Source organism: Clupea harengus, chromosome 24 (assembly GCF_900700415.2).
Source record: "Clupea harengus chromosome 24, Ch_v2.0.2, whole genome shotgun sequence".
In the NCBI taxonomy this organism is placed as follows: domain Eukaryota; kingdom Metazoa; phylum Chordata; class Actinopteri; order Clupeiformes; family Clupeidae; genus Clupea; species Clupea harengus.
The window spans coordinates 7,251,558-7,274,057 of NC_045175.1; the positions used below are offsets into that span (position 1 = coordinate 7,251,558).

The following is a 22,500-nucleotide window of genomic DNA, read 5'->3' on the forward strand; positions in this document are numbered from 1 at the left end:
GACAGAACAGCAACATTATGCTCAAACCCATATTCAGCCTTAACCTTACTGTCAGGTTAGACTACAGCAACATTATACACAAACCCATATTCAGCCTTAACATGAGACATGACTGTTGAGTTAGATAGAACAGCAACATTGTGCACAAACCCATATTCAGCCTTAACCTTACTGTCGGGTTAGACTACAGCAACACTATGCACAAACCCATATTCAGCCTTAACCTTACTGTCGGGTTAGACAGTAGAGCAACATTATGCTCAAACCCATATTCAGCCTTAACCTTACTGTCGGGTTAGACTACAGCAACACTATGCACAAACCCATATTCAGCCTTAACCTTACTGTTGGGTTAGGCTACAGCAACACTACAGCAACACTATGCACAACCCCATATTCAGCCTTAACCTTACTTGGCCTCTGGGCCCTTTCCCTCACTGTTTTGCTCGTGAGTTCCCACCCCACGGCATCAATCCGTCAGAGCTGTCAGTTGTGCTAGAACATCCCAGATTGCGAGGCATGAAAAATGCAGCTCTGGAACATATCAAATGGCTACATGGCGGAACGTTACCTCTCATCTCTCCAGCTACACCAAGCGAAAATAATCACGCACAGGTGCTCGTGTTCGCCGCAGTCACAGATGTGTGGGAACAAACCTCGGTTATCGAGTACAGATCGGAACGTAGCCAGCTCTGAGCAAACACGCCCCGACATATCAGAGTGTAAGACAGGAGGCTGGACTAGGGGGTTGTAAATATATCCGCTGGGGAAGGGAGTGGGATCTCTGACTGCTGGCATTGAGAGTTGGCTTCTGTACTGAATGTGGTGGTGGGGGTGTGTGTGGGTGTTTGGGGGGGGGGGGGTTGTGTGTGTGTTTGTGTGTTTGGGGGGGGGGGGGGGGATTGTGATGTTGTGATGGTGTTCAGACGTGAGGTTTTCTGGGATGAGGACTCACTCCCCTTCTGGACTCCCTGCATCCCTCCTTCACTGGCACATTCCTCTCATTCCACCCAGAGGATGTGCACCGAGTCCAGGTTCACCACAAGGAAGGGAAATCAGCTGCCTCAGTGCATCTGGTGTTGCGCAATAAATAAATAAATTAAAATAAAATTGGCTGGAGATCTAGTTTCTCAACTTCAATTTTACAGTTCTGAGAGATTTATGATGGATTTGAGTGCTTCCAGCAGTGCATACACGCACATTATGCATACAGCACACTTAAACTTAAGACCTAAGACAAGACTTAAAAGACTTGAGACTTAAACTTAAGACAAGACTTAAACTTGGCTGAGGACTGCAGGTTGTTTAAAGATCTGGTGGATTGGTGTTTCTGGTGAGTCTCCGGCTGCTTTTATGGGATGCTTTTCCACATTCTTCCCGCATTATCCTCATTTCCACCCACAGGATTGTGATCCAGATGCAGAAATTAAAAGTCCTCCCCACAAGTGTTGTGTCAGCCATCTGGACACATATGGGTTAGCATCCTGAAATCATAATGAGAGAGAAAAAAAAAAAACGTGCATCTGCTGTGGAATTTAATTTTGTCAACCTACATTTTCTGGTTATGATTGATTTTCTCTCACTTCCAACAATGCATACAAGTATTCCATGCATAGAACACACAGGACATAAATTATAGGCTATGAGTTTTTGTAAATACTATTAGTACATACTTTTCATTTTAGGGAAATCATAATACAAAGACACGTGTAGGTTGTAGGCTTTGAAAATATATGAAGGATTCCCTCTCTCTCTCTCTCTCCCTCTCTCACTCTCTCTCTCTCTCCTCTCTCTCTCTCTCCCCCTCTCTCTCTCTCTCTCTCTCTCTCTCTCTCTCTCGCTCTCTCTCTCTAGCCTGGTAAGGACAGTAAGCTGTTGCCGGGGCTGCTGTTGGCCCGTGTGATTTTCGTGCCTCTCTTCATGCTGTGTAACGTGCAGCCCCGCTACCACCTGCCCGTCTACTTCCACCACGACGCCTGGTTCATCGTCTTCATGATCTTCTTTGCCTTCTCCAATGGCTACCTGGCCAGTCTCTGCATGTGCTTCGGGCCCAAGTGAGTATCAGTGTGTGTGGGTGTATGTGTGTGTGTGTCTGTGTGTGTGTGTGTACCTTTAGAGGGTACTGGTTTGGTACTGGTTTGTGGTCCATATTGGTCTTAGAGACGCTGCAGTGTGTGTGTGTAATTGTCTATGTGTGTGTACAGTTGAGGTCAGTTGAAGTTTATTCACACTGTTTTTCACAATTCCAAAAATGTCATTATATTCCCACTATTCAGTTGGTACCACTACTCCAGAATAATAGCAGAGAGGTGTTTTACTTTAAGTTTTTATTTATTTTATCACATTCTCAGAGGGATCAAAAGTATAAACATTGTTAATATTTACTAGCACTGTCTTTAAATTGTGTAACTTGGATCAAAAGCTTGGCAGAGTGTTTTACACACGCTTCACACAACAGGAATTTTGGCCCGTTCCACCTGGCAGATCTTGTGCAACTGAATCAGGCTTTTTTGCCTCCTAGCATGAACCCGCTTTTTAAGGACAGGGTTTCCACAAAGGAAAGATCTTTGTCAGAGTGCTCACCTGAAAACTGGCTTCCTCCTTGGGGAGAGGCCTCTCAGGTTATGATGACACAGCACTTTCTTTACTGTGGATGGAGATACTTTAGGTTATGATGACACAGCACTTTCTTTACTGTGGATGGAGATACTTTAGGTTATGATGACACAGCACTTTCTTTACTGTGGATGGAGATACTTTAGGTTATGATGACACAGCACTTTCTTTACTGTGGATGGAGATACTTTTGTACTAGTTACCTCCATCAACTTTACCAATTCAAATCAATTTAATTAAATTCAATAAAATTGTACTTATATAGCGACAAAACAATAAAATCGTCTCAAGGCGCTTTAGAGAGCCCAGGGCCTGAACCCCAGTTACCAGGTCTTTGACTGTTGTCCTTGGATGCTTTTGAATCTTTCGCATCAAAATAAGGTCATCTCTACAGTACACCTCTCCCTCCTGAACAATGCGATGGCTGTGTGGTCCTGTGGTGTGTGTTTGTGTGTGTGTGTTGTGTGTGTGTGTGTGTGTGTGTGTATATGTGTGAGTGATGGCTGTGTGGTTCTGTGGTGTGTTTGGGTGTGTGTCTGTGTGAGTGTGTGTGTGTGTGTGTGAGTGTGTGTATGTGTGAGTGATGGCTGTGTGGTCCCGTGGGTGTGTGTGTGTGTGTTGTGTGTGTGTGTGTGAGAGTGTGTGTGTGTGTGTGCATGTATGTATGTGTGAGTGATGGCTGTGTGGTTCTGTGGTGTGTGTGTGTGTGTGTGTGTGTGTGCATGTATGTATGTGTGAGTGATGGCTGTGTGGTTCTGTGGTGTGTGTGTGTGTCTGTGTGTGTGTGTGTGTGCGTGTCCGTGTCCGTGTGCGTGTGCGTGTGCGTGTGCGTGTGCATGTGCGTGTGTGTATGTGATGGCTGTGTGGTCCCGTGGTGTTTATATTTGTGTAATATTGTTTGTACAGATGAACGCGGTAACTCAAAATGTTTGGAAGTAGCTCCTCAGAAGAAACCAGACTTAGACAAGATAAGCAAAAGGACACTCGTTTCTGACTCCCAATAATGGCAGTTAGCCTATCTGAAGCTTCTGAGGAAGAATCTGAAGCTTCTAAAGTCATGACATCAGTTTTAGGAAGCTTCCAGGCTGCTTAAAGAGACAGTGAACTTGGTGTATGTAAACTTTTGACCCACTGGAATTCTGATCTTGTGAATTAAAAGCTAAATACGTACATTTTTACTTTTAATGTCTAGGTTTAAGTGTGAGTGTATGTAAACTTCTGACCTCAATTGTATGTGTGTATGGGTAGGTAAGTGGGCATCGGGGGGGTGGGAGTTTAGTATAATTGATTAATGATAATTTGTGTGTGTGTGTGTAATCTATGTTTGTGTTGTACAATATAGCCCATTTATAAAAGGTATCTAAGAAAACATTTAGGAATCCCACTCATCATGTACAATACTTGCATTATAAATCTGTGGTAAAATGTCTTAACGCCCTTTATCATGAAAGGTAGGTCAGTGTTAACACACTTTTACTATATAAAAAAAATGAACATATGAATCATATGGACTTTCTCCATAGAATATGGAGTGATGTGGAGAATGTATATAGTATTATTTTGTATTGTATTATGTCCTATAGTATTATTTTGTTAACTAACTAACTCATAAGTGGAATGCATTTGTTTACGTAATTACATGCTGTTGCAAGGTGTCCTTCAGTTTAATGTTTAGTTGTCAAGTAAGAATTCACTGAACGTCATAAGTTAAACACATTAAAGGGTTAAGTGCCTCTAACCTCTTTTCCTGCTTTTGTTCTCCTCACTTTATTCCATATCTCTTTCTCTCTCTCCGTCTCTCTCTCCATCTCTCTCTCTCTCCGTCCCTCTCTCTCTCTCTCTCTCCCTCTCCGTCTCTCTCTCTCTCTCTCGCTCTCCATCTCTCTTTCCCTCTCTCTCTCTCTCTCTCTCTCTGTCTCTCCGTCTCTCTTTCCCTCCACAGGAAAGTACCTTCTCATGAGGCGGAGACGGCTGGATCCATCATGGCCTTCTTCCTGTCTCTGGGTCTGGCTTTCGGAGCGGGCCTGTCCTTCCTGACCAGAGGCCTAGTCTAACTCCTCAACACACAGACAGACAGACACACACACACACACACACACACACACACACACACACACACACACACACGACCACACACACACAGACACAGACACACTCACACGCAGACAAAATCAAACATTGTCATTCAACTCAACCTCGGACGGTATCAGAACATTCACTCTGTGTGTCTATCATGAATCCTCAGCACGTACGCACAAAACAACCCCCCCCCACACACACACACACACCCACACCCACACACACCACCACGACCCCTCCCCCACATGTGTAGTATTTTCTAATAACATCTATGTTCAGCAATCCCAGAATCGCTGAATAGTTTCTTCCAGGACACTGAGGGGGGAGAGCTGCAAAGGCTCCGGGATGCCCTCAGTTCAACAGCACTGCCCACTGCCCATGCCCACTGCCAGCAGAACACTGCAGCCATGTCTGATTTTGATAGTCTAATATGGCCATCAGATTATATAATGCCAAAGTATCCTTTGTCAAATATTTTATACAAGCAGTCTATTCATTGGCATATATACGCTATAAAATGTAACACTTAAAGGCACATTATGTAGGATTTAGTGGCATCTATGGTAAGGCTGCAGATTGCCACCGACTGAATACTTCTCCCTTTTCAAGCGTGTAGGAGAAGCTATGGTGGCCGTCAGGTGCCATGAAAAAAAAACCGCAAAAAGCACTCTCCAGTAGCAGTGTTTTTTTTTTTTTTTTTACATTTTGGGCTACTGTAGAAACATGGTGGCACAGGCGAACATGGCGAACTCCGTGGGAGAGGACCTGCTGCCTATGAATATATGAAGGACTCATTGTAAGCCAATGAAAACACAACGAATCATAGTTACAGGTGATTATACACTAATGGAAACACAATTATAAATACTATAATCCTTTTTTCTGCTAGGAGATCACCCTAAATCCTCCATACGGCACCTTTAATTCTTAGTTGCCAGATAATGTATGTATGTATGTAAGTAATGCATATGCAATACACACACACACACACACACACACACACACACACAAATATATATTTGTGTGTGTGTGTGTGTGTGTGTGTATATTGCATATGCATTACTCAAGCAACAGAAACTCTATAGTCATATTATTAATGTTGTTGTAGCCTTGAAAGCATTTAGTGTCTTGCAACAGATAACACTGGAAAGCCACATGTTAATTACCAGTATTATTAGTAATTCATACTTAAAACGTATGCAAAAGAAAATTTTACTTTTTTATTTTTTACTTTCATTGTACATTACCAAATTTTCTAGAAATGTGATGCTCAATACACATTAGTGTGTTTTTGGTTGCTTTGTCACAAATGTGCACAATATTTTGTTTTAAAACGTATCACATACATTCTGTGACAAAAGCAACTTATGTATAACTGATTTAGTTTTCAAACAGTGCTGACAGGGTCAGTTTTATGCAGGTAAATTAAAGGTAGTGATCACTATCTGTAATCTCAAAACAATATGAAGGACATGCGCTCAGTGTGTCCTTCAATCTTCTGTGAAGTCCTTCAGGTCACAGGGTGTGCAGAGGGCTCAGTACTTGTAAAACAGCTTGGTTTGTTTGTTTGTTTGTTCCAGGATAGCTAGGTGAAGGGTGCAAAAGTGTTTGTTTATGTGTCATACCGACTACCTCGATCTTATATGAGGCATTCTGGATACAAACTTTGCATTTCATGATTATTTTCAAAACTTCTGGACTTGTTTATGTTTTTAACGGCAAGCACAGTTGACGTATGGCTTTCCCCCCATCATTTATGTGATGTCAATAACACATGTGCATAAACTAATCTGTATTGTGAAGCATATTGACAAATAAAAGACTTGTGTATTTTTAAAAACAGTCTCTGGTATTTTATCAACGCAAGTCTGTTGCTTTACTGAATGGTGAGGTAGCACATCCGTGACAGGCCAGTAATGACAAATCCTCAACAGGATTTATGTACCAAGTTATAACTGCATCTTCATTGAATGACTGGACATGTGCACCCCAAAATTCACACACAGGTGTGTAGAGTGCAATGCAAAACACACACAAACACACACAAATCCCTGCAAAACAGGATTTATGTACCAAGTTATAACTGCATCTTCATTGAATGACTGGACATGTGCACCCCAAAATTCACACACTGATATGTAGAGTGCAATGCAATTCTACCATAACGACTCAGGAGACCGAATCTGACAGCACAACGACAGCAGCCCAGAAGGTAGGTGTTTAAGGTAGGCTTTGGACAGGAGCAATGCATGAAGGAATGTCATAGCATTAGAGTCTCCTGGCTAGAACTTCGTTAAGGCTTCCATTTCCTTTGCTGCCTCTCGGTTTTATCCGCCCTTACTACCTAAGAAGAACACTACATCTCTGGAATCCTCTGTAGTGTTCCAGGTGTTACTACCTAAGAACACTACACCTTTGGAATCCTCTGTAGTGTTCCAGGTGTTACTACCTAAGAAGAACACTACACCTCTGGAATCCTCTGTAGTGTTCCAGGTGTTACTACCTAAGAACACTACACCTTTGGAATCCTCTGTAGTGTTCCAGGTGTTACTACCTAAGAAGAACACTACACCTCTGGAATCCTCTGTAGTGTTCCAGGTGTTACTACCTAAGAACACTACACCTTTGGAATCCTCTGTAGTGTTCCAGGTGTTACTACCTAAGAAGAACGCTACACCTCTGGAATCCTCTGTAGTGTTCCAGGTGTTACTACCTAAGAACACTACACCTTTGGAATCCTCTGTAGTGTTCCAGGTGTTACTACCTAAGAAGAACGCTACACCTCTGGAATCCTCTGTAGTGTTCCAGGTGTTACTACCTAAGAGCACGACACCTTTGGAATCCTCTGTAGTGTTCCAGATATTTTTAAACCTCTGATACGAATGTGGATTTTAGGGACATCTGCACTATGAGTGATCACGTGACATGGTCAGTCTTGAGGGGCAGTGCCCTCTGTTTGGCCTGTTGCCCTTGATGTTCCACAGTGACAAGGGGTGTGGGGAGTGGCTGGGTGGTGGTGGTGGTGGTGGCAGTACGCCCTAAAACCCAAAGACTTTAATTTAAAGACAGGCACAACCTTTAAGGATGAATACCATTTTTATTCAAGGAACTGAGTTTGACAAATGTTTTCACCATAAAGACAACCTTTGGACCAAAAGGTAAAATAAATAACACACATAAAACACACGCACGCGCACACACACACACACACACACACACACACACACACACATACGTAACACCCTCATACATACACACAGCCCAACAAATCTACAGCATTAAATTGAACTACTAGATTTCCTACAGCACGTTTAGTGGGAAGCTAGCATAAACGTTAGCATAGAATTGTAGAGACAAAATGTGGCCCTAGTTTACACATCGACTCAGACGTCCAAACCGATGTCTTAAAAACTGTACATACGTCCTATGTATCACACTACCATTTGCCTTGCTCTGATAGCGCGGCAGTGCAGGGTATGTACAAAGGTATTAACAGCCACTCATTTCAAATCTTACCAAACCAATGCTGGTTCTTATTTCTCAGTAGGCTAGGCCCATTGATGTTTCCCCATTTATCCTGGGCTAAAAGACATTCTTTACTTCACAGCTTCAACGCCCAAACAATGGTTTTAAAGTAACAAGCAAAAATAGACAAGAAAAGAAAGAGAGGAAGAAAGAGTGATGAACTGCGATAAAAAAAAACCAACAATCCAGTCAGTCTTGAGGACGATAAATAACCTTGCCACCTCTGCTCACCTGCCATATTTCAGTCTCAAAGGCTACTTCAAATAGACATTGGCTCCTATATATTTCTGTCAGGTAAAGGAAAAGGAAAAAAATCACAAGTTATATGTACTGCTCAGTAGCAGAGCAGCTGTAATCTTCTTGAGAGACTAGAAATCAGCCCTCTGGAAAGATATAGAACTATGAGAAATAATCATAATAATAATAATAATAATAATAATAATAAAAAAACCAATGTTCAAAGCTAGTAAATCCATATCTGTGTGCACAATTAGGATGAGGTACATTAAGTGAATGTGAGCGGCCGGCCACTGGAGAAATAGTCAAACAGATAAAGGAAAAACAAAACGGATGAACTAAGACACATATCCGCTTGAAGGTCTCCAGCACGTAGCTACGACACTGACACGGCTACAATAAACTACAAAAGAGCAGATTTACATTGAAGCATGGTATCTGATTTTACACAGCTGGTGCCAACAGCAGCACACGTAGCTACAGCTTTCATAGTTTAGCTTTGTGGTGTCTCCAAACATAAAAAAAGCACATCACATCCACACACAAATATAAAACAACAAAAACAAATGAAAGAACACTGAGATGTAAACATTTCAATGAAAATACACGACACCTGAGACTGTTCAAGAAGTCACTGTGCTGAATGGTACCTGTATCTGCTGAATCCACAACTATCAACTAAGGTAGCAGCCGGTTAAGGAGCGAGTCTGGCCCTAAACTGGGCCAAGTCCGTCCCGGAGGCAGCTACCCTTTTGGGAATATTGCATGTTCCTTGAGCGGGTCAGTAAAACATCCTTTTACTATAAACCTTCACAGCTTTTCAGCGAGGCATTTATCCTCAGCAACACTTAACAGCAGTGGTACATAAAAGAACAAGCATGTATTCAGCGCCCTCTAGCGGACCTTCACTGGTACTAACCTGTATACAGAAGTGTGTTGGCGTCTGCTGCAGCCACAGAGTTTCAGTGACATAAAGTTCCAAAAAAAAACAAAAATCACTCAATGTCCTTTGTAGCCTCACGTCTACGTCTCGTTACGAGTACAAATGCATAGCCTGTACACACATCGGTTATATCCCTCTTCTGCACCAGCTGGTGTGAAAATAGCTTGGGCCTCGGGGACTGGAGGCAGCTTCTTTGTTTTGGCAAAACAAATGTGGTCACGTGGTCACAACTGACATGAGTGCACAATGACATGGTTCAGCATCCCTCCATAATAATAAAAACAGTAGCTGTTACAACAACGCCTCAACTTAATGAACAGAATCAGCCTGAAGCTTAGCTAATCATTGGCTCTGTCAACACAATACTGTTCTCTGTCCTTCAACTGCCGTTTGAAGGACTTTCATCACAAGGCTACAGAATTACCTACATGTCTAACTAGCAATTTCTCTCTCTCTCTCTCACCCTCACACACACATCGTGACACAACAGTTTGATAAAGTTGCTCTCTAACACCTCTTTTGATTCTACGGTTACATAAAAAGGTTTTCCCGTAGGTGCGTGAAATCTCTTTGTCTCCGATGTGCCGCTGATTGTGAAGACAAACAAATACTTTTAAGGACAGGCCTAAGTTTGTGCCAACAGACATCTTCTAACCAGTCAGAAAAGCACACTCTTCATTTCCTTCATAATAAACTACCTGCAACAATCCTGTCTATCTCTTCATATAAAAAAAAAAACAAAAAGGGAAAAAATAGAAGAAAAAAAAAAAACAACAGGCACCAGCTGACAAACATTGTCAAGCACAACGTGATTACTCACAATTTCATTTTAAAACATTATTATTTTTTTTTAATACATTTTTTTGCCATTTTTAAATCAAAATCTTTAGACTTGCACAAGAATGGAAACTGGACTTCAACAGCCAAGCCTAAACTGTTGTGAATCCATCAGTATTGAGAAATCCCTCAATGCATCAGTCTTTGCTACACAGAACATGTCACCACAAAAACTCAGTGACATCGTGTCATCGCCAAATGTGAGTGAGTCTTTGTCTTGCCCCGACCGTCAACTCCACCACCCTCTCTACCTCACAGTCCAGACAGGCAGTTAGTGGAGTCCACAGGGAAGTGGCAGTTGTGGGAGTACGTCTTGAACGATTACTAGCTTGATGAAGTCTACACGAGCTAGGAGTACAGCGAAACCGACAAATCTTTGTCTCTTTCGGTTTACTTGTCCCCGCCTGTCACTGTAGAAGGGTGTTAAATGAGGGCTAAGTAGAAAAATGTTATTCTCAAAAGACACCGCTTTTGATTCGTTTGATTTGATTTTTACTGTGAACAATACGATTTAAATCATTCATGGAGGTGACTATCCAGGCCACTAGGGGGCACTTCTGGGGTGTGATGGGAACAGGACGTGAATAATGGCTTTAATGCAGAATAAACTGTGCAGTGAAAAGTCAGCCCCATGGCGTTTAATGTGCGTTCTTGAATCCCATCACAGTTTTGAAAATTCATGTGCATTCTTCACACCAATGTGCTAGCTTAGGAGCCAGTAGCGCGTCAAAGAGGTTTATTGAAGACTGTGCGTTTAAAAATTATGTTTTTCATGTAAAAAAAAAAAACATCTTTGTTGAGAAATGCTTAATGGCGCTAGGTGCTAAGGCTAGGGGATTAGCCCCGACCATTGAATAGACTTGAGTGACTGAATCGTGCGCCTACCATGATGATGAAATGATAAGTTGTCGGCCAAATGAGTTAGTATCTAAAGCAGTAGTCGGTGTAACGGTCGATCAACGGCTGGGCAAATCATGCCGTTCATAATCACAAGTTGTCACAAAAGACAAAAGGTCCGTAATATGGTCCCATGCATTAAACAAATCCAGTTCATGAACAAGAGGGCTGCGTTTTAGGTCAAGCAGTGTAAGCTGAGACTAAGCAGGGACAGTTAACATGGGTTTGGTTGTTAATTAATGTGTTGTATTCTACATTTTATTTCCATAATGGGTTTTGTTTGTGTATCAGATAGTGAATAAAGTGTCTCTTGCTGTTGTGTTTCTTTTGGAAATGTATGTGTGTTAACGGGCAGCTCCAAGCGTTAGGTGTTAAGTCAATGATTTAGAGCACCAGATGTATTTTGTGGATTTCTTGTCGTGGTTAATATTTGAACCGCAGAATAAACTATGCAGAGAAACGTCAGTACCACGAAGTTTAATGTGCTTTCTTGAATCCCATCACAGGGTTAAGTGTGACAGCCTTGCTTGAACCCGGACGTGGTGGTTACATCAACCAGCAACAGATATAATCACAGAAAATGCAAAATACTATTTTTTTTTTTTTTTCAAAGAAAGGTTTTTTTTTTTTTTTACTCCATTCATGGAGACCAGCCTGTGGCCCAAGAAGAATGAACACATGTAGTTCTTATGACTTCAGCAGGGCATTGTTTGGTTTGTTAAAGTACTGTTTTGAATGTCAAAATGTCTATGTTTTTGTTGTTTCTTCTTCAGTCTAAATCAAATGTTGTGGTAGACTCAGGAGGAAGTCAGAAGTGAAATCCAGCTACAGTCGTTAGGAATGGTAGGGTCGACACAACACTGATAAACACTGAGATGACTAGAGCAATATCCATGGGGGATCAGACAGGAGAAGTGGAGGGAAACAGAGGTGGGCTGTTCAATTTATATCGAGAACGATTCTGACTATAGTCATGTGTGCTGACTACAGCTTGTCCCTTAGGACATACGGACGTCCACCATGGACACTCCAGTCCGAGTCTCTAGGCAGCCTGGCCAGCTGTGTCTGACGAAGCAGTCTCCGATGTCCCTTTTCCTTTTGGATCCCTCATTCGTCAGAGGCACACTGACTTAAGTTAATCTTCTGTCGGAAGAGGACTTTCTAATTATAAGACCACCAGTTCCTTAAATCGGAGGGAGACAAGCTTGGTGGAAGATTGGGACAAGACAGAGATTCATTGGGTGACCTGGTCCACCATTTTGGCTCTTCTTTCTCTTCTCCTTCACTATTGCACTTTTTCATTCCTTTGGAATGCCTGATAGGAGACTGAAACTGGGTTAACCAAAGACACACGCAGTACACACACACACACACACACACACAAGGTTAATAGCAATTGTATAAGTATAGCCAGTACAGCAGCACGGATAAATAAAATACTGATTCAGGAGTGCTAACAAACCAACAAACAAACAAAAACAAAACAACAAACAACAAAAAAGTTTCATTTTTGAGAGGAAGTGATGTCCATTTTTGAGGCATTCTTTTTCTTCAGAGGATGAGAGAATGTTCATTGTTTGTGTGCTTAGAGTCAAAATGGCTGCTAAGGCCTTGTCTCTGTTTTTACACATGGATTTATTTATTTGTTTTCATGAAAGATGACTGAATGTTTTCTCCCAATGCCTTATGGGTAAGTTGCCCGGGGTCTCTACTCTGTGGCATCCAAGCCGAATGACTTTAGTAGGTTAACTGCCCTGAACATCAAGGACTTTCGTTGTTCCTGTACAAGAACAAGAACTTGGACAGCGATGAATAAAGTTGGATGAAGAGAGTCAAAGATTTTCAGTTTTTTCTTTCTTTCTTTGTGGTTTGAGTCTTTCATGTTTTATGTGCGGTTGTGCTTGGACTTTGCTATGGGTAAACAACAGCTGTAGTATTGACATGATAAATAAAAAGTGTGTGTGTGTGTGTGTGTGTGTGTGTGTGTGTGTGTGTGTATGAGAGAGTTAGTAAGTACAGCACAAGGCCTCCAGTGAACAATCTCACACTCACGACTCACAATGATGAGGTCATCAAGACCTGTCGGCACAACGCATGTCTGCCCAGGGCCAGCAAGCGGCACAGAGGGTAGAGGCAGTCTTCTCTCTCTCTCTCTCTCTCTCTGTGTGTGTGTATGCACACCCTAGTGTTTAATCTACTGGGAGAATGTAGGTGAGAGGATCGGTCAGAGGAAGTGGTTTATGTGCACTGCTTTTGTGCTTGCATGTGACTGAGTAGCAGAAGAATTGCACAAGAACATTCTTGCCTCCATGTTGGTGTTGTGTTTGAAACCCTCCATCTGTGCCGATGGTTCAAGATGCCCCCCCCTCGTCCAGTGGATCACTCCATCACTCCAGTGCTGTCTTCTCCCCTCTTCCTCTCTCCTGTCTTCTTTCCTTCTCTCCATCTCTCTTCTCCTCCTTCCTGGTCAGTGGTGGACCTCGTTGGCGAGGAGACTGTCCTCCCCGGACTGGAAGTCTGCCTCGTTCAGGCTGTTGCCGCCGTTGATCAGCTCCTCGTCCTGCGAGGACCCCTGGCCGTCCTCCTCGCCGCTGGCGCCACCTGTCTCCTCTGCATTGGGGTCCTGCAGCACATGGGCGATATAGGACTGTTGCTGTGGGGGAGGGGGGGGGGGGGGGGGGGGGAGGGGGCAGAGAAGAGTAAATATTAGTGAAAGAAACATTTTAAAAGATAAATGATGTAGATATTGGACAGATATTGGGGAAAAACAAATAACTTAAACAAGTTTATTATTCTTTTGTGATTTATAAGGTAGAGGAAATAACAAAGAGAGACTGAATTACAGAGAGAATGATTGACAGAGAGAGAGAAGGAGGGAGAGAGGGAGGGAGAGAGAGAGGGAGCGAAAATGAGGGAGAGAGAGAGAGGGAGGGAGGGAGAGAGAGAAGGAGGGAGAGAGAGAGATTGCAGTACACTAAAGAGGAGAAACAGACACTACTGAATAAAGAAAGCAGTGGCAAGGTCTGGAAGGAAGGAAGAAAGGAAGGAAGAAAGAAAGAAAGAAGAGAAAATCCAAAAGCAAATCTCTCTCGATTCCCTACCTGGGCTGTCTTGATGATCGGTGATGTGCGCACCGGTCTGCCATTTTCCACTACGTCTGCGTCCGTGTCCTTGGTGTCGATCTAAAAGAGACGACCCAGACAAGGCAAAGCGCGTGAGAATGATCTGGAAAATCAAAGACTCAGAACCACCAGTGCTACGGCAAATCTTAAAGCAGGAGACAGGGTGTTGGGGTAACTAGAAGGGAAGATCGGCGGCCATTTGGGCAGACGGGCATTAAAGAGTTAGGCCTTTAGCGTAGCTTCCATGCGTAACACACTTATACAATGGCTTTAACCACCTCTGCCTACTCTTCTGCCTGCAGGTGGATATGACTGGCTAAAGAGTATCTGGGTGATGTATCTTTAAACTGAGTTGAACATCTAATTCATTGTAAACACCAATAGGGATGGGTGAACTGGACGAGAGGGACTGTAATGTGAGCGGGCTGGGCCGTACCTTGTAATTGTGCGCGCTCAGGTACTTGAAGTGTCCGAAGCAGACGTGCGACAGGCACACCACAATGGTGATGATGAGCACCACAAAGGTAAACATGGAGGTGGGTGCCAGGAACCCTGAGGGACGGAGAGAAGGAAGAAAAAAAGAGAGAAGGGGGGGGGAGAGAGAGAGAGAGAGAGAGAGAGAGAGAGAGAGAGAGAGAGAGAGAGAAGAAAGTTAGGGTGAGATGGTGAACGTCTATGTGTGAGGGTACATAAACAATAAGCAGACAGACACACACACACACACACACACACACACACACACAGATGCTCACATAGACACTCACACACTGTCTTGCTGTACTCACACACACACTCTCTCTCGCTCTCACACACACACTCACAAATGCTCTCTCTCTCTCACTTATACACACACCCAAATGCTCTTTCTATCGCTCTCTCACTTACACACGCAGACAAATGCTCTCTCTCTCACACACCCACACACAAATGCTCTCTCTCACACACACACACACACACACACACACACACACACACACACACACACACACACACACACACACACACACACACACACACACACACACACACACACACACACACACACACACACACACACACACACACACACACACACACACACACACACACACACACACACACCTATGCGGACGGTGGAGAAGAACAGGAGCCAGAAGAGGCAGAGGATGGGGGCAGCCACCACCTGGTTGACGGCCCCCGAGTGGATCTTCTTATCCAGCTTGGAGGGCAGGTAGGCGTAGTACATGTTGTACCTGTCCACCAGGTGCTTCAGGAGCATGTGCATCAGACCTGAAGCGGAGAGAGAGAGAGGGAGGGAGACTGAGTCAACAGTATTATTTTAACCACTGAACCATTTTCACGTTGTTCTCATTCCTGTTTTCCTGCAGCTCAAACGGTACAGAACAGTGCTGAAGAACATGAAGCGCAACTGGTTGAAATACCAAGGGATAGCCAGGTACTGTAACTGTTCGCATTACAAATTATATAGACAAAGCAATAAAAAAAAAAAAAACATTTAAAAAAATGAATAAACAAAAAGTGTCGGACAGTGAAAGAGGATGATTGTAACACTGAGAAAGAGAGAGAATGAATGAACATATAATCAGTCATACAAGCAGAAGCCCACAGATGTCCTTGATTGTAATCCACTATGTGTCTGTCAAAAATGATAATAGACTACCAGGAACGGTACCGGATGGTTGGTTCCCTCCTTGAAAGTACTGAAGAAAGATCTATGTTGATACTGTACATAGTAAGCAAGTGCCAGCTTCTTATAGTAGAGTCCCGCTAGAGTATAAATAGGTGTGGCTCACTTGTTTGTCCATCCCCCCAAATAGGAATGCATACATGCACAGACACACTCCCACAAACAGTCTTGATTCATGCATAGACACACTCCCACAAACAGTCTTCATGCGAGCACGGTGAAAACATTCCTTTAATTTAGGGTTGCACCGATACCACTTTTTTACAAACCGATACGAGTACGAGTATTTTTATTTGTGTACTTGCCGATACCGAGTACCGATACCGATACTTCTTAGATTTGGTCTCCATGAAAGTGCAATTAATTTGGAGGCAGATTTTATTTTATCCTCTGCAGATTATGTCAAGCCTATAGTACAAAATTAACAGAAGGCTATCCCAAGCCAAAAATAAACAGAGCTTTCTGGCTTTAACACACAAAAAAAGCCTTCAAACAGACAATATCATCACATTAGACAAAATGCAAATATAACCAGATAAAGGCAAATCAATTTGCTGCGTAGTTAACAACACTACTGAGTCCGAGCCTGTTTTTCATTCTCTTAGGTAGTCTGCCATGCCTTGATATTTTTGTTTATTTCACCTAACTAAAAACATTGAGGCAAAAGTGGCATGTATGATTATATTCTAGAATACTTCAGCAATAATAACATGGGAATGAAAGGAATGTAGTAAAAAAAGATTTAATTTAAGATTTAGGATAACTTTAAACATTTAGGATTTTAACTTTTAACATTTAGGATAACTTTAGACAATATACATAATTGTATTATATAACTATGTATTGTGTTTCTGATTAATCTATCATGTTTTCATGAATCTACAAAACCAGAAGATTTTCAAAGTTTTCTGAAGAAATAGTGTGTCATTTAGTATAGGCATTACCTGTCAATGGGCATTGATCTTGCTTATTTATTGCCTGTAAACACACCTGAGCATGCCTTAGGCAGTGGATTATGCAGTTAAACCGCAGTATATATTCACTCAGGAAATTCCAACTATGACAAAAGAAAAACTAGAAAAATCTAGAAAGTCATTATAAAAGGAGGTGTGTCCCACACTTCAAACCCACGAGTTTAGTCAGCCTGGTCAGAACTGGTTTTTCCACCTTTTCTGATATCATAACATTCCCTTAAAAGAGGGTTGTGTCACCTTGTCCGACTTTAAGATGTCGGCTCGGCGTGTCTGAACAGGCTGACAGGTTTGAGTCACAGGCTTTAACCTGTGTGGAAATGCAGTGGTTTTTTCATAACATTTCCTCGAAAGCGGACTGTCCCATCTTGCCTGACTTAAAGAGATGAGTGTGTGTGTTTGAGTCACTCGCTTTGACGCATGTGAAAGTGTGGTGGTGTCAGGACAGAAGCTCCTGTGTGGTCAGTCTTGCATGAAATGCTGGGGGTTGAGAAATGGCCATTTTTATTACCAAACATGTTTGTCTTTATGTGGGTCTTGGCAAAGTGAGCTTTGTGTGTGTGTGTGTGTGTGTGTGTGTGTGTGTGTGTGTGTGTGTGTGTGTGTGTGTTTGTTTGTGTGTTGTTTGTGTGTTTGTTTGTGTGTTTGCGACCTGACCCAGTAACTAACGTTAATAGAAATAACGTCTTGGTATCGGGCTATTGTGCACTCGCACCAACATATTAACTAAATTAAGCTGTTGTCCTTAGTTATGCTGGGAGTCACATTCCAGCACATATTCCTGTGGTTTTTGTGCCTCCACAGTCTCTGATAAATTGTCTCAATCTCAAAGTTTGCTGATAGCCAACTCATCTCAAAACACACAGCTGAACATGTAACGGCCTGTCCAACCTCCATTTACTGCATACCTGCATTCTCTACAGACCCATCCCGAAATGGAGAAAGAACAAAAAAAAAAACATATACACCAAGACACTGTATTCCACAGATGACAAACATGTTACTCCGGCATGAATGGCATTTTTTCCATCATGCATCTTGTAAGGGGGACTTCTCCTGAGATCAGCTGTCTGTCGACTCAGCCAGTGATGACTTACTTCTTCTTGGGGCGGTGCCTAGTCTGCCCTGAGGTCTCAGTGTTTAACGACAACTCTGTGCTCAGAGCCGAGTAGTTCACTCACAAAACCAGTCTGGTTCACTGAGGCAGGACGTGTGCCGGGAGCTCGCTCGACGAATGTATTCGGAAAATAGACTATCGCTGTTGACCAAATGTATTCCTGTTCACCTGGGTCTCCATTTGAGGATATCTACATATTTTCTATGAAAAGGGGATAATTTGTCATCCTTTTCTCTTGTTTTTTTTTTCTCCTTCCCTTGCTTTTCATAATGGAGGAGGGTGACAACCTGGGTGACAACTGCACCGCCCACAACAAGCCTCTCTACGTGTTCTACTCGACCGTGCTGTTCATGGAGTTCATCCTGGCTCTTCCGCTGAACGTCTCCGTCATCTATCTCTTCATCTTCAAGCTCAAGTTCTGGAAGACCAACGCCAGTAACATCTTCCTGTTCAACCTGGTGCTCGCCGACATCCTGCTGCTCTTCTGTTTGCCCGTGCGGGCCTACAACTTCCAGCTCGGCAAACGGCGTAGCGGGAACGAGGCGGTCTTCCGGACGATGCTCTTCATCCTCTTCCTCAACCGGGGAGCGAGCATCGCCTTCCTTACTGTGGTCTCGGTGTACCGCTACTTCCAGGTTGTCCACGCCGGCAGGGACACTACTCGGATGTTCCTCACCCGCTCTCCGCTCATAGCCGTCCTGGTGTGGCTGCTCCTGCTGCCGCTGACCATTCCCATGATGGTCCGACCTCTGAGCAACAGCCTGTGCAGCGACGAGGACAACGTCGTCGACGCCTTCCGCGAGATCGTCTTCTTCACGCAGAACCTGGTGCCGTTCGTCGTCCTCGTGTTCTGCACGGTGGGGATCCACGCCCGGCTCCGGAGGACGTCAGTGGGTGACAAGACCAAGTTGCGCAGGGCATCGTTTCTCGTCATCTCCGTCATGCTGGTCTTCACGCTCTGCTTCCTTCCCTGCACCATCTCCAGGATGGTGCTTCTGGTGGTCAGCAGAGGCACTGAGTATTCCCCAAGGGCCAAGGACATCGCCCTACAGGTTTACGACGGCCTGAAGTGCCTGGCCTACCTAGACTTACTGCTGGACCCCATAGTGTATTGCTTGAGCAGCAAAAAGTTCAAAAACCTTTACATGGAAACCTACCTGTCCTTTCTGCTGACTAAAAACAAACCAAACCCAACAGAAAACACTGTGGCTGTAAGGCAAGCACAAGTGCTTCAGGGGGCGACGACGACGGCGGAAGACACCTGACTGAAACACAGACACCGATACACTTCCAGAGAATACTTTCAGTGTTATGCTGTGCAGGATAACAAAAATAATATTTATATATTTAAATGTCGCTGATGTTTTATTGTCTATAGCGTGTGAAAACGTACTAACAAAATATACAGGGTAGCTTGTTTGTGATATATATAAATGTTTTGTTGTTGTTTGGTGTGGTCTGCAGTTGGCCTAACTCACTTTTTCTTTGTATGGACATTCTTTCCCTAACCACATTTACCACTTGCTGTCGGCTGTAGATGAGATCACTGAAACGAGCGTGTTACAAATGTTTTACTCATTCATGTTTATACAAAAAAAAAGTTTAGTTATGTGAGAAATAAGTTAGCTCGGCACTTTTTTTCCACTTCAAAATCTAAGTTTAAAATTCAAATAAAGAAAAAACTGCTTTCCTACCACTCTCCCAAAACAAATCTGACTTAAATGTGTTGTTTTTCGATATTCCCCGTCTATTTACTTACTTATAATGATACTTGTAATATTCACTGTTGTCTATTGCTTTTAAAGGTAGCTATCTACCTGACGTTTATTACACATATATGATATACAAGTGCAAAGGATCACTGCATTATATGTCACTTAGTCATAATAATATTTCACTTTACTTTTATTCGCAATCATTATGTTATTTGTGTATGTACTGTATTATGTGTCAATGCCAGACGTTGAACACGAAAAAAAGGATAAATGTCTTCTAACTGTATTTGTATGCCTTTTGTCTAGTTTTTGTGTCGAATTGTGTCGTTTCACATTTTGCCCCTTCGGCACTGTGTTATACCAGTGATACCAGCACCTGTAGCCATCTTTTAAGTGTTTTGCCTTAGTGCCAAAAGTTATTTTTATTTATATAAAAAAAACAAGAAAGCTTTTGACTTTGTCCAATGCAACTGACTGTGGTGAATAAATGAAAACGTCTAGTGTCTCCTGAGTTTTTTTCTTCCATCTACACTTTGAGCCAGACAGACAGGTAGGCTATTTGTGAGCGCATTTTGAAGAAGGAAGTGTTCTGTAAGGCACTGACTGCAGCACGGGCCCCGCTGCCAACCTGATGAGTCATGGCCTCCGAGAGAGGCAAGCATGCGGATCACGAGTGACTGAGACGGAGATGGGGGGGGGGATTTTTCAACAAAACTGTTACAGATGGTATTATAATGCGTAGTAAAGGATGGAGGGTAGGGAGGGTGGGGAGAGTGAGTGAAAGAAAGAAAGAATGGTGAAAGATTTATACAAAAGGAGATGGATACAGAATGATAAGAACTGTGTTGAGGGAGGGTGTGCATAATGGACGACTTGGACGACTGAGGCAAAGAGAGGAGATGACAAAAAGACTGACTAAGTGTAAAGTGTGATGTGACAGGACAGCAGTGAGAGTGAACAGTTATGTCACAGGGAGGAAGAAATCAGACAGCATACCCACTGGTGAGAACAAATCTCTCTCTTACTCTCTTTCTCTCACTCTCACTCTCTATCTATCTATCTATCTCTCTCTCTATCCTTCCTTCTCACACAAACTCTTTCTCCGTTGATCAGTCTTTAAAAAAAACAACCCCCCTCTTTTTCCACCTCTCCACCCCTTCTTTCCATCTCAGCCCTTTCCTTCTACACACAACACAAAGCCACACACACATCAGACATGCTCATAAACACGCCAGGGAAGTAAACAAACAAACACTTCAGACACATAAACAAAAATGATGCTGGTGTGTAATCACCCACTCCCTTTCCAATGCTCTCTCATTTCTTTCCACTGTTGCAACATCATCCTTTTCTCTCTCTCTCTCTTTCCCACCTTCACCTCCTGCCTCGTCTCTTTCTTTCTTTCTCTCTCTCTCTCTCTTTTAGATTACTTGAGGTATAAAAAGACACTGGTGCTATTTATATGCACGGAGAGTGGGTGAGCCTGCCTCTCCTGCTGAGATAGCTGGCACTGTCTTTCTGTCTGTGCGTGTCTGTGCCTGTGTGTCTGTGCCTACGTGTGTGTGTGTGTGTGTGTGTGTGTGTGTGTGTGTGTGTGTGTGTGTGTGTGTGTGTGTGTGTGTGTGTGTGTGTGTGTGTGTGTGTGTCTGTGCCTGCGTGTCTGTGTGTGTATGTGTGTGTGTGTGTGTGTGTGTGTGTGTGTGTTTGTGTCTGTGCCTGGATGTGTGTGTGTGTGTGTCTGTGCCTGCGTGTGTGTGTGTGAGAGCAAGAGAAAGAGAGAGATGCGTTTTTCTTCAGCTTTGTTTCATCTTGTGTGGGAGGGATTTTTTCTTCCCTCAGCTGTCATTCATCAATTCTGCCAGCAGGGGTCCTCCGAGGCAACAACAATTTATTTTATTTTTCAGCAACGCAACGTCCATCTCTTTTTCTCTCTTCCTCTCCCTCTCCATTTCACTCATTCTTCCTCTGCCTTACTCTTTTATTCGCCCTTGCTACCTCTCTCTTCTTACTTCATATGATTCCTCTCTTGTCTTTCATTCATTATCCTTATCTCAGTCTCTCTCTCTCCTTTCTGTACATCATTGTCTCTCCCTCCTTTCTGTACATCATTCTTTCACTCTCTTTCTTTATTTCTTTCTCTCTCTCTCTCACTCACTCATTCAGTCACCTTTTCTCCAATCTGTGAATGAAGCAGCCGCATAGAGGGGCGTGGCAAACTTACCGAAGGGAACTATGATTGGGCATGTGATGCTGTACGTCATGACGACGGTGAAGACACACATCATCCAGGCATAGGCGGCGCCAAACTGGAATTCATAGGCCTGATGCTGGAGAAACACCATCACAGAGGGAGGAGTCAGAGATGTTATACACACACACACACACACACACACACACACACACACACACACACACACACACACACACACCCCATTCAGAAATGTCTTATGCTTACGCACAAACATATGGTTGCGCACTGCAGAGACAAACGCACACACACAAACACGCACACACACACACACACACACACACACACACACACACTTCCCATTCAGAAATGTATTACGCTTAAGCACAAACATATGGTTGCGCACTGCAGACACAAACGCACGCACACACAGATGAATACAAATTCATGCAGTGCTGACACATACACCTTCATTCACAATCATTGCTGAGACCAAAAACATCAGGGAAAACGTGCAGTGACTGATGATAAGAATCTTAACCAGCAAAACATACTCAACATGTAAC

At 43.2% G+C, this 22,500-nt stretch overlaps 2 protein-coding genes across 9 annotated transcripts in view; one reads left to right on the top strand and one right to left on the bottom strand.

Moving 5' to 3' along the window:
- The window catches only part of slc29a1b (solute carrier family 29 member 1b), a 29,256-nt gene extending 22,721 nt beyond the window's left edge, over positions 1-6,535 (top strand). For all 5 annotated transcript variants that reach the window (XM_031561894.2, XM_012823661.3, XM_031561893.2 and 2 more), the window contains exons 12-13: positions 1,855-2,054; positions 4,559-6,535. In XM_031561894.2, coding sequence (XP_031417754.1) covers positions 1,855-2,054; positions 4,559-4,670 — 312 coding nt within the window. In that variant the 3' untranslated portion in view covers positions 4,671-6,535. The remainder of the gene's footprint in view (positions 1-1,854; positions 2,055-4,558) is intronic.
- Positions 6,536-7,772: 1,237 nt separating this feature from the next.
- Positions 7,773-22,500, bottom strand: part of LOC105896848 (CSC1-like protein 2) — a 71,320-nt gene continuing 56,592 nt past the window's right edge. For all 4 annotated transcript variants that reach the window (XM_031562502.2, XM_031562505.2, XM_031562504.2 and 1 more), the window contains 5 exons: positions 21,968-22,073; positions 15,358-15,525; positions 14,693-14,808; positions 14,236-14,316; positions 7,773-13,787 (listed from right to left, as the gene is read on the bottom strand). In XM_031562502.2, coding sequence (XP_031418362.1) covers positions 13,602-13,787; positions 14,236-14,316; positions 14,693-14,808; positions 15,358-15,525; positions 21,968-22,073 — 657 coding nt within the window. In that variant the 3' untranslated portion in view covers positions 7,773-13,601. The remainder of the gene's footprint in view (positions 13,788-14,235; positions 14,317-14,692; positions 14,809-15,357; positions 15,526-21,967; positions 22,074-22,500) is intronic.